Genomic DNA, 11,783 nt, shown 5'->3' with positions numbered 1-11,783 from the left:
CTTGGCCTTGTTGAACTCCATGTAGATGAACAGTCTAAATAAGAAAGTTTTTGTTAGATAGCTTTTGTTTTGTATCACTTCTGAATTAAATTAGAATTCTACATGCAGCCTCATGTCAATTGATGTGCAGTATCATGACAGCCTTTTTCCCACCCTCTCCCTAGGCAGCTCATCGCTCCACAGCCCCATGTTAGACCTGGACAGTGATGTGCGTCCATCACCAATTGGCCATCTCAGTCAAACTGCTTCACTGAAAAGGGGCAGCAGCTTTCAGTCTGGCCGTGATGATGGTAGGCTTCTGTCGTATTTGGAAAAACAAATCTGCATTTTCCTATGTCCTGTGTGTGGTGTGGTATGTGTATTAGTCTTTTTGACTACGCTTAATGCAGCAAGCAATGTCCAAAATCCAGTTTATGTTTTCCTTGTTTAAATTCTTTTGCATGTGTGTCTGCTTAAATAGTTGCAGCTACAGAAGGGAGTTTCAGTTCAGTTGGTTAACTTTGCTTTTAGAGTCTAAGTTACGAATCTATAACTTTTTACAAACTGGAAAACATAGATCTTCAGCAAGCCTTGCAGGTTCCATAGCCAGCAGGTTAAACCAAGATCCAAAGGAAAACTGGAGGATCGGAGCATCGTAATACTTACCTTAGGAGCTCAATCCATTGCAAAGACCACAGAGTCAGAATGAGTTGGCTCCAAGTTGAGCTCATCTTAGGTGCACATGCCCACAGCTTGCTTAGATGCAGCTCAGGGTTCTACCATCTTTGCTCTTCTCTGAGTGGAAAGAGCCAAACAACCACTTCTGATAGCTCTTCAGGAGCTGTCATTCCAAATATGCCATGATATGCTGATATGCTCTGTTTTCAGGTTGCTTGTGTATCCTTTTGTTTCTTAGGAAGTTTGAGGAATGTAACTTCTGAGGGTTTTGGTTTTTTTTTTCCCCAATGAGATTGACAGTGATTGTCTATGAGATTCTTTGAACAAATTACTTTGAATTCAAAACTCTGGCATTCAAATAACATTCAGCTCTTTCTGGAGTTCATGAGGCTATGTGAATAATAGCTCTAGTTTCATCTTCAGGATGTTATAGCACAGATTATAATAGAATAAATAGAATTTAAGAAAAATTCTGCTTTAATATGGGTTGGAGCTTTCTCTAGCAACAAAGTTAAAACACGCTGAATTTATGACCAGAATGTCCTTTTGATGTGTTGGTAGCAGACTAGGTGGCTAAGGCAGTCTCTGAAATAGGCCTGAAGTATGCTTCCTGGAGGGGAAGATAATTTCGTAAATTGAGTAAATCTTCCAAGTGCATTTCCAGTTAGGAACAGACATCCCTAGTTATAACCTTGGGCTGGTGCTAGAGTTTTTGGCAAAGTTGAAATAGTTTCTCAGAGGAGCTGAAATCTTACGGTTAGAACTTGGGAACCCTGTGGCTACAGCAGTGTTGGCACAGCTCCCTGGCATAGTCACAGCTTATGTTACTAGGAGGAGTTTTTCTGCTACTGGTTCTAGACCAGTTCTCTGGCAGTCATAAACCAAGATGGCAAAAGTAGCGCTCTGACATCCTTTGTGTGTCTACCCTATGAAATTTGCTAGTTGAACTTTGAAGCTTTTCATGCCTCCTGAACAGATGCATTAGCAGAGTTACACCTTAGTTATGTTAGAGTCTTTCTCCAAATTTTGGGCTCCCACTGTGATTTTTTTTTTTTTTTTTTTTTTGGCTTTTCAAATACTAATCGAGAGTCCCTGAGTTTTTGACCATAAGGAATAAAGAACATTTTGGTAGTGCAGATCTTTATTTGTCCACTGAAGAAACAGACCAATAATTTACCCGCACCTCGACAAATGGATGTTGCTGGAGGTGTGCTGTACTTCAAGGAGATTCAAGGCCAACACCATGAAATAGTGAGGCTCTGGTGAAGCCTACTAGTTACCTAATGTGCTTTAGGCAGCTATTTTTGCCTAAATGGCGAAAATTCCTGTTCTGTGTAGAAAATACTCTCTAGCAGAGGAAAGGCAAAAAGTGGTATTTCACTCAATATTTTATTATTCATGTTACTTATTTTTAATGATAAAGTTAAAAACATTTATAAAAGACTAGAGTTTACACACACAAAAAAATACCACACACAGACAATCATGGTTTTGTTTTGTGGGTTTTTTTGGCTGGTTGTTTTGGTTTTCGGCTTTTTTTTTTTTTCCCAAAACTCTGTGTTTTCCCAAGTTTTCTCAACTGGACTATAATTCTTGAGGTGAAATCTAAGTCTCTTACAGCTGTTATACCAACACCCTGTTTTGTTAAAACATCATGGTCGAGAAATTTTCGGTGAAGAAGGCAGATGGTTTTAGAGAAGTGTTTGAGTTTTCTTTATTTTCTGTGTTAATTATGGGAGTTTTTTTCCTGCCCTTCTTCAGCTTTCTCTTTACCTCTTCCCCAAACCTTCCTTTGCCTCACTTGATAAGAAACTGAGAAAAGTTACCTGCTGACAAAATGTAGCCAGCGCACCAGGGTCTTAAGTAGGTTCGTGAAGTGAGGGGTACCACAGTGATATCATTGTGTTCTGCATCTAGGGCTCCCATTATATAATTAGTGATATGTCTGTTGAGTTTTAATAACCAGGTTGGAATCTCCCCTGTTTTTCAGATAGAAGATTTTACCAAACAAATCAAAATGAAGATGAGAGGTTGGCAACTTGCCCCAGGCCACAATGGAAATGTTTTTGAGCTGGAAATAAAGCACATATTCCCGTTTCCATTGTTTGCCTTAATCCCTAGCCCCATCCTAGCAGCCGTTTCTTCAGTATCACCACCTCATCACTTGAAACTTCTAATCTCTTGATTGCTTTCATGTTACCTTATCTTTTAGAGTGGTTGGAGACAGAAGACCAGCTGAATGCATTGTTTAGGTGGATTGCATTAGATACCCCTGCAAAGGAGCCTATTCTGTATATATTGTCATAGTGCTGGCACCTTGTAAGCATATGAGAAGAGAAGAAAGAGTTTGTGTGTGTACCAATTCTGCACACATATATGGCGAGGCTTTAAAATTTTCCATTCCTACCTGAAAGGCTTTATATATACAATATATATATAGGCACTTGTATAATACAAAACAGCAGTAAGCTAGTAGTACATTTTTTATTGTTAACTCAAAGGTTTGTAAAATTTTGTTTTCTGTTCCCTCTTCCCCTTTTAGCTTGGCGATACAAAGCTCCTCAGCAAGTGGTATTTGTTGAAAAGTTGACAAAACTTGTTGTAAGTCAGCTGCCCAACTTCTGGAAACTCTGGATTTCTTATGTGAATGGAAGTTTATTCAGTGAGGTATGGATGCTTATATATAAACAACTTTAACAAAGCTCCATAATATAATATTTCAAACGTGTATTATATTTCACTGGAAATAGTGACTGGTCTTATTTTAATCAGGGAGATCTATAAAACAGTATGTAGCCTCTTACACATTTGAGAGATTCTCCCTTGACTAGTGACCTGTCTTGCATTACTACCCTGTAGAAGTGAGATTCTTTATTTTAAATGAATAAAAGCATACAATGGAATTACTTAGAATTCTGCCAGTGGTATGTCTGTGTGTGTTTGAGATGCGCGAGTCGGTAACTGTGTAGTTTCACCTCTTACTCATAGCTGGCCAGCTGCCCTTCATTGGTGATCTGAAGAAATAGCATATTGCATGTACGATACAGATACGTAAAAGTCAGTCATACAGAAAAAAAAAATTGTTTCTTTTCTTTGGAACAAGAGTACTCATTTCTTGAGTTTTAAGTATTTGGAAGTGAGGATTTGCAACCAGAGTTGCAAAATGACCAAGGCCCAGAGTGGTGTACACAGACGTACGGTGAGGAGTCTAGTCTGGAAGTGCAGTCAGCTGCAGTCACCTGTGCTTCTAGTCTTTCTTGCTCGGATGGATGTGTCTTTTACAAATTGTGTAAATAAAATGTTTATAATCCAAGAAGCAGGCAAAAAAACCCTAAACCCAAAGTAATGTTTCATGATGTGCTGGTTTTATGTGCACGGTATTAACAGATTTTAAAATAGTACATTTCATAAATAATTTGATAAAGGTTTTATGCAAATAACCATCATAATTGTTACCAGATGAATACAGTAGCTTTTGGGTTTGTGTTATTGCTAAAATTTGGTCACAGAATTACATTATATTTTACAGAAAGTTCACTTCTGGTTCTCAAGCCGTGTTGTTTCTTCTCCAGAAGGAGAACTGTAGTGATGTCATATTCCCAAGTTACAAGTCTGACAAAGACAAACTGCAATTGAAATGTAGTGAAAGGCAACTCTCAGTTCCATCAGCAGTTGATAAGGCACTGGCTCACACCTCATCGGCATAGCTATCACTGGGAAGTCCTGCTGGCTGCAGCTTGGACTCACTCATTCTGGGTCCTAAAACCCTCTGAAGACCCAAACAGATGTAGAGACGGTTGGGAAGATACAGAGCAGGTGGTAAATGAGCTTTTTGGCATGCATCTTATTCAGATCAGATTCTGTAGCTGAACCTAAGGGTTTGTGCATATAAAACTTCTCTGTTTAACTGTTGCTATATCATTTCATTTGTTTAAATTATTTTTATCCTGCTATGCTTAAATCCTGAAATCACCACATCTACAGTATTCCACTACAAAATTATCCTTAAAGCAGAACTACAGCCATAGCTGTCTACTCTTCTTCACAGCTTTAGTAGAGAATAAAACAAACTAAGCTTGGGAAAAGGAAAGGAAGCTTATTTTGTCATTTTCCTTTTCTCTGACTAACTGAAGAATTAATTTCTCAAGCGGTCGTTCTATTTATTGCCACTGCCTAAATCAATATAACATTTTCATATGATGATACTAATAGGTAGTACAGTCCTTTGTATGTTGAACACAATATGCAGACCATTGTAGCTCCAGCGAAAGATTCTATTCGCAGTCCTGATTTTACATGATAAAAGGAAGATAAGACATATAACGTTCAGTGAAGGAAGTTAAATCAAGAATAAACCTTAGTAGTGTTGACTTTCACAGAAGTAATTAATTTCATGAGGGAACTGACAACCTTTAGATTTGATGGCAGTACCATTGGAAATTAGACTTTACAAATTCACCTGTTATTGTGATTTTTTTTTTCTGAGTACAATGAAAAAGAAAGCAATTTCTAGAAAAACAGACACTTGAACTGTAAACAAGGTTGAGAAATTCTGCTCGTGAAAATGACTGCAAGTGGAAACTGCAGTGATATTATGCCATGTCTGAATAAAACATTGTTTCCATGTATTTAAAAAAAAAAAAAAAGGGGCGGAGGAGGTTTCCTGTTAGTCTCTAAGGAAGATCTATTCTTCTTGTTGGGCCAGAAAACTTGAGCTTGTAAGAAATTAATCTACATATATTTAATTTCTTCTGCTGCTTCTTTTTCCATGTTGTTTCTTCTTTATTGTCGTTCGGGAAGCAAGGTGATTGTTACGTTATTTTTTAAAAAAGTTCTGTGAAAATAGTACAGAGGGGCACTTCAGTTGGCTTATTCAAGTCTTCAAGACATTTTAAAAAGGGAAAGAAAATCCCCACATAAGAACAACAAGCTATATTTATTTTCTCTCGTTCAGTTTGTAGGTTTGCGGAGAGGAAGGGTGTTCTTTTTAATTCTGAAAGGTTAGCTATATGCCTTAAAATACTGTCAGTTAAAGATTTACGTGGTATTTTCAACAGTTTAAAAAGTTGAGTTCTTTGAATCACTCTAGGTGAAGTAGCGTATGTAAGTAGTAACCGTTGGTCTTACCACAAAATAGTTTTGGTCTGTCTGTGCAGGAAAGGTTTAAGATTGGTTTTCATCAAAACCACGAAGAAGTAGAAGAAAAAAAGATCAGATCTGTGAAATTTTTTGTTGTGCTTTAATCCAGCTGTAAAACAGTGTGAATTTTAAGTTGATACCTGATGTTTAAAAGAATACAACTTATTTTCTTTTCAAGGCATTAGAAAAGGGAAATGGGTATTACATGCAGCAATAACTCATGTTGTTCTCCTTGTCTGAAAATGTATATAATTCAGAGCTGTAAAGTACCAGAGTTTCATGGCTACATATTTTCCAAAACTGTTAGGCAATTTTATTTTCCTCTAATTTTGCTCAATTCAGATTATTTTACCTTTTGAAATTCTGAAATGCTTTAGTTAAAAAGGGAATTTGAGAAATACAGCATTTCAAATTAATAACTTGAAAATAAACAGATTCTCTTTGAGAACACTCTCGTGTTATTCACGACTTGTCCAGTAGATGTTGCTGTACATACACAAAATAGGGGATTTTTCTAACAATAAAATTCTATATCTGCAATTAACCCAGTATTTTAAATCACTTTTTCAGTATAATTTACCCTGCTGTGTTCTCAGACTCCACAGAAGGCTAGTACTACAAACAGGAAGACTATTAGTCAAACCATGTTTTTCTGTAACTGTCTCATGCAGAGCGTACTCATATTCCTCTGTTTTCAAAGAAGCGAGCTGTCCATGAAGATGCTGATTATTTTGCAGAGTCTCTTTTACAGTTAGTTGAAGAGAATCATCAACAAAATGTTCTTCCTAAAACCAAAAAATAATCCCCTCAACCCTCCTCCTCACAGTTCCGTATTGCTTTCATTCCAAGGGGTGTCTCCCACTTCACATTGATGTCCTTCCCATGGCAGTTTCCGTGTGAATAAAATAGAGTTTCTTCATGTAGACTTGATGCACAGTTGGACGATACAGGTTTTGGCTCTCCCTAACATTGTAGTGAGAATACTTTCACCTGATGAAGTTTGTATTTTTTGAGTCTGAAATACACGTTGTTCCGCAGAATTAACCATTAGCAAACTGATCTACAGTAAGTGGAGTTTATTGATTATATTATATAGTCTCATGGCTTTTTGATGCCATGAGTTAATGTTTTGTAATTACATCATAAACTCATTGGTTTTCACTTCTTCACTTTGAAACTCCTTTTTTTCAGAATTATTTTAACAGTGGTTATGAGATACTTACACTTTTTCAATTTTCTCATTTTCACAAGACTGCTGAAAAATCTGGCCAAATGGAAAGATCGAAGAAAAATGCTAGGCAAAGACAAAATGATTTCAAGGTAAGTTATAAGGGGGGAAAAAACCTTGCTTTCTTTCACTTGTCCTTCATAGCGAGATACTTCAGTGTCACCACCTTGAAAATCAGATTCGTTAAATCATCTACATGCCCTTATACCTCTTTCTCCTCTGCTCTCTTAGCATCTGGAGACACCTGTAAATTGTGCTTTCCAAGCTGTTGTGTATAGCAAGTATATGGCTGCCTAAGCACGTTGATGGAGCTTTTTGCTTCATCTCTTTTCCTTCCCTCCTTTTGATGCAGAAAATGATTCAGGAAGTGATGCACTCTCTGGTGAAACTTATCCGTGGAGCTTTGCTTCCATTCAGCCTCAGAGAAGGAGAATCAAGACAGTATGGTGGCTGGGAGATGAAATCTGAACTTTCTGGCCAGTGGCTAACGCATGTTATCCAGACTGTAAGGTAAATGGATCTGTGGACCTACAAAATGATGCTATTCCTGGAATATGTGTGTTTCAAGAAAATTGTTTTATTTATTGCATTAAATACCCTAAGTAGCAACAATGTCAACTTTTTCAAAAAATAGGATTACAAAAAAATTACACATGGCAGATTTAGGATTTTGTGTGCATGGTATAGCCTTATTGCATAATAATATATTAATTCCTTCCCATAGCATCTTAGGAAAAAGTTGGAATAAAATATTTGCCTGGCATGGAATAGGCACTCCATAAATAAAACAGGATTTGATTCTTTAGGGTATAAAGCAATTACCTGTTCCCTTTGCTACACATCTTTTCATCACTCATAATGGGTGAGAATATCATGCTTCTCACTATAGTATTATTTATTACATCATAAGCCACTTTTACAGATGTTTTATGGAAGGTGATACTCCCACTTACAATGTCGTTCTACTTACAATTAAGCTTATAAACTTAGTAATGTTCCTGTTATTAATTACAAAATACCCTTTCATTTGCCTGTGGAGGATATAGGAATTGTAATTATCTTTTGGAAACTTGCATTATGGATATGGTATTGTACTTTTTTTATCTGCAGTTTCCAAGGTAGGAAACAAGCAAAGCACATAGGAAGAAAAGAAAGGGGTATCGGATGGAGCTAGGAACGATACATACCTGTTGTCAAGTTTGACACTTTCCCAAAGTCTCAGTTACATTATCTGTACTTTAACCATTCAGAAAAAAAAAAAAAATTTCCATGTGAAATTTCTTACTCTGGCTGAATTTTGTGAAAAGCTTCCGATTTAAGAAGGAATTGGCTTGGATTTGATGATAAGTTGTAGAGGGACAAGGGAACAAGCTTTGGCATCAGTGTGCCCTTTTATGAGAAGCAATCCAATTTCACTCAAATGATAAAATTCTAGAGATTCAGAGATTCACATCTGTAATTGGCTTGAAAATTTAAACAAAAGATTCTTTAAAGGTTTGTTGTGCTACAGAGTTCTGCCAGCTGAGGTGTGATCCAGGCTGAGGGTACAGGTTATGTGAAGACTCTTATGTGATTCTCAGAGAATCTCCTCTTGCTTCCTGGCCACTGCCCTGATAATGAACAACTGAACTGAGTGCTGGGGAAATTCTCTCTCCCTCCCACTCTTTTCCTCTCCTCATATTCTTACTGATGCCTGTGCTGGCACTTTATTAAAGTGAGGTAGTGTTGAATACACAGCGGTGAAAAGTGGAGAATATAAAAGGGGCAATCTGGAGAAGGGGAGCTGAACATACCGTGGTGGGGTACTAATGACATTGACGGCCAGGTTGGAAGTTTCTGCAGGTGCTGAGAGTACTTTTCGAGCCCCCACACTTTGACAGTCTAATAAATTCCTGTGACTCACACCAACAATGAAGGTGGACTCTTCTCATAAAGAGTCTACGTGTTGCATAAAGACCTTATTTGTTGTAATAGCTAAAGTCTGATAGTTCCTAACAAAGTCACTATGAAGCATGTGATGGAATTTCACTCATTAGTCATCTCACAAATGGTTGACCGTTTTCTGCTTGTATTTAAGAATGCTAAAACTTAACAAAATTAGGTAACAAGGATTTGGCATTATATCTGCGTTATCTTAATTCTTCTGCTTATTCATACGTATCACACAGCTTAAAGTGGGGTGGTTGCATAGTCTCTCTTATACCCCAATCTGTCTGCCAGTATGATAGGTTCCAGAGAATAAATTAGAACTGTGTGATAAGGTAAAGCCATTGTTGACAAGACTTTTGCCTTGTTGTAAGGATAGAAAGTTACATGTTTGTTATGGCCAGTTGTATGAGGAAAAGATGGTCCGAGGGATGTGACAACTGCATGCTCCCTTAGAAATGGAATCAGTTCTGGGTACAGGACTTCTGTGCGTTTTAAAGTCACTTAAACTTCTCACAGGTGGGTATTTGCATCCTATGTTTCCTGGATAAGTGAGAGAGAGCGGAGATTTATGTGATGTACTAATTCAGTAGTCATGGTGAGCAGATAGCAGTCTGATTAATGGTGGGGTTTTGATGGTTTATGCCCAGCACCGAGGGTAAGGAGCTGGAGCTTACAGGTGGATGATTGCAAATGTTCCACTTACTACTCCAACTTGTTTGCTTGTGCCTTCCTACTTCTGTTCTTTGGCATTTTCTAGTACCTGGTCTTTGCTCAGTATTTGCAGTAGGGCAAAGAGCGTTTTGACTGCATTTGAATTATCCTTGCTTGGATAAAAGCAGTAAACCTCACTTTGTGCCCATAGCTAAAGTCTGAGCACAACGCAGCCTTTTAGTTAAAAGCTGAAATGCTGTTCCTTGTAAGCAGCTGCTGTGTAACTATTTCCAGAGGAGAAAGTGGAAATGTATGTTTCCATGCTCAGCTATCAGGAGCTGAGGATTTGTGCCTGATCAGAGCTAGGAGTGAAACGGGCAATGAATTCACTCTTTACTTGGCAGGTGATGGAGTAGCTGTATTTTGACTCCTTAAATATGTGTACTCTTGCACAACATCACCATTTAGGGCAGCTTGATGGCTGTAGCTGTTGTAAATGTGGCTGAGCAGTGTCTCAGAAACCCGGTTGTAGACCTAGGATTTGATCTAGGCATTCACCTAAAAAGCAGCAAAAAGGATTATTCTTGGATTATAAGGCAAGAGATGGATGCAGAAAGACAGGCGGGGAAGTGCAAGAGGACAGTGGGAAAACTTGACATGCTGCTATGACATTGTTCTAATGTTCCAAAAAATTAAATCTGTATTTGAAAGCTTCTGAATGAAGCAAATAATTAATCATCTTTAAATGGGATAATTAGCTTTTAAAGGCTCACTGTGGTTGGAGCCGCTGTATTCATGTACACAGAAAACGTCTAAAAATATTCAATGAAGTTATATCAGCCTAAAAAAAAAACCTGCAGATTTATACCTCATCTTATTTTACTTGTTTTACAGGCTTAGTTATGAGTCTCTTACTGCACTTGAGATACCCAACGATATGCTTCAGATCATCCAGGATCTTATTTTGGACCTTCGTGTACGTTGCATTATAGTGACCTTACAACACACAGCTGAAGGTAATAAAAGGCTGCAGGTCTCCCTGCTTACTATTGCATTTTTCTGTCTCCAATTAGGCCAAACCATGTTCTGGAACGTAACCATGTTTGTTATAGATACAGTAGTGGCAGTTGACTCCTCTTAATTCTGTAATACCTCACAAGAGTTACTCAAATTTTTCACGTTTCTGACAGAAATGTGTTATGAGTGTTTTCTTCCCTTAGTCTAATGAATACAGTAGTTCAGATCTATTTCCTTTGGATTGAGACAGTTTTACAATGCAAGTGATTTATCTCATGACACAGCTTTTCCATACTGGAAATATCTTTTATTTTCTTATTTGAGTTCTTCTATAAAGTGAAGAATTAAATAAGCAATGACCCACCCCCAAGAAAAAAGAAAAATTCACAGCCCTTCATGAAGTAATTTAGTTGTATGTTTTCTAAGGCCTTTTTCTAGCATTATAGAATCATAGAATCATAGAATCACTAGGTTGGAAAAGACCTTAGAGATCATCCAGTCCAACCGTATCTGTCCACCACTAAACCATATCTCTCAGCACCTCATCCACCCGTCTCTTAAACACATCCAGGGATGGTGACTCCACCACCTCCCTGGGCAGCCTGTTCCAGTGCGTGATAACCCTTTCGGTGAAGAACTTCTTCCTTACATCCAATCTAAACCTCCCCTGGCGCAGCTTGAGTCCATTCCCCCTCGTCCGATCATCTGTCATTAGGGAGAAGAGACCAACACCCACTTCTCCACAACCTCCTTTCAGGTAGTTGTAGGCAGTGATCAGGTCTCCTCTCAGCCTCCTCTTCTCAAGGCTAAACAAGCCCTAGGGATTATAATCCCTAGGCTTCCTATTGTGTACACAGCTTTTGCCATAAATACCTGGATTGTCAAAGCTAGTAGCACATTCTCTAAATGTAAAGTGACTCTATGTGCATCAGAAGCCATTCATCTTACCGTCTTGAATTCAGCTCTGGAACTTGAACGCGAATGACATAAGTCTTCCAGAAATAAATGTCTCTTAAAATGTCTGGGCAGATTGATCTACTAATTCACTTAACAGGGTTTTTTCCCAAAAGACTAATTACCCTCAATCTTTAAAAAAAATAAAATAGTACATTTTTAATCTTACAATTTAATCAGTTTGTAATCTTTAATATATGATTCATCA

At 37.8% G+C, this 11,783-nt stretch overlaps 1 protein-coding gene across 1 annotated transcript in view; it reads left to right on the top strand.

The window, feature by feature from the left end:
• Nucleotides 1–169: 169 nt before the first annotated feature.
• The window catches only part of EXOC2 (exocyst complex component 2), a 64,109-nt gene continuing 52,495 nt past the window's right edge, over nt 170–11,783 (top strand). The window contains exons 1-5 of the mRNA XM_010156572.1: nt 170–290; nt 3,200–3,324; nt 7,048–7,116; nt 7,377–7,534; nt 10,499–10,620. Coding sequence (XP_010154874.1) covers nt 188–290; nt 3,200–3,324; nt 7,048–7,116; nt 7,377–7,534; nt 10,499–10,620 — 577 coding nt within the window. The 5' untranslated portion in view covers nt 170–187. The remainder of the gene's footprint in view (nt 291–3,199; nt 3,325–7,047; nt 7,117–7,376; nt 7,535–10,498; nt 10,621–11,783) is intronic.

Source organism: Eurypyga helias, unplaced genomic scaffold (assembly GCF_000690775.1).
Source record: "Eurypyga helias isolate BGI_N326 unplaced genomic scaffold, ASM69077v1 scaffold10918, whole genome shotgun sequence".
NCBI classification, from domain to species: domain Eukaryota; kingdom Metazoa; phylum Chordata; class Aves; order Eurypygiformes; family Eurypygidae; genus Eurypyga; species Eurypyga helias.
This window is presented reverse-complemented; position numbering and strand designations above follow the sequence as displayed.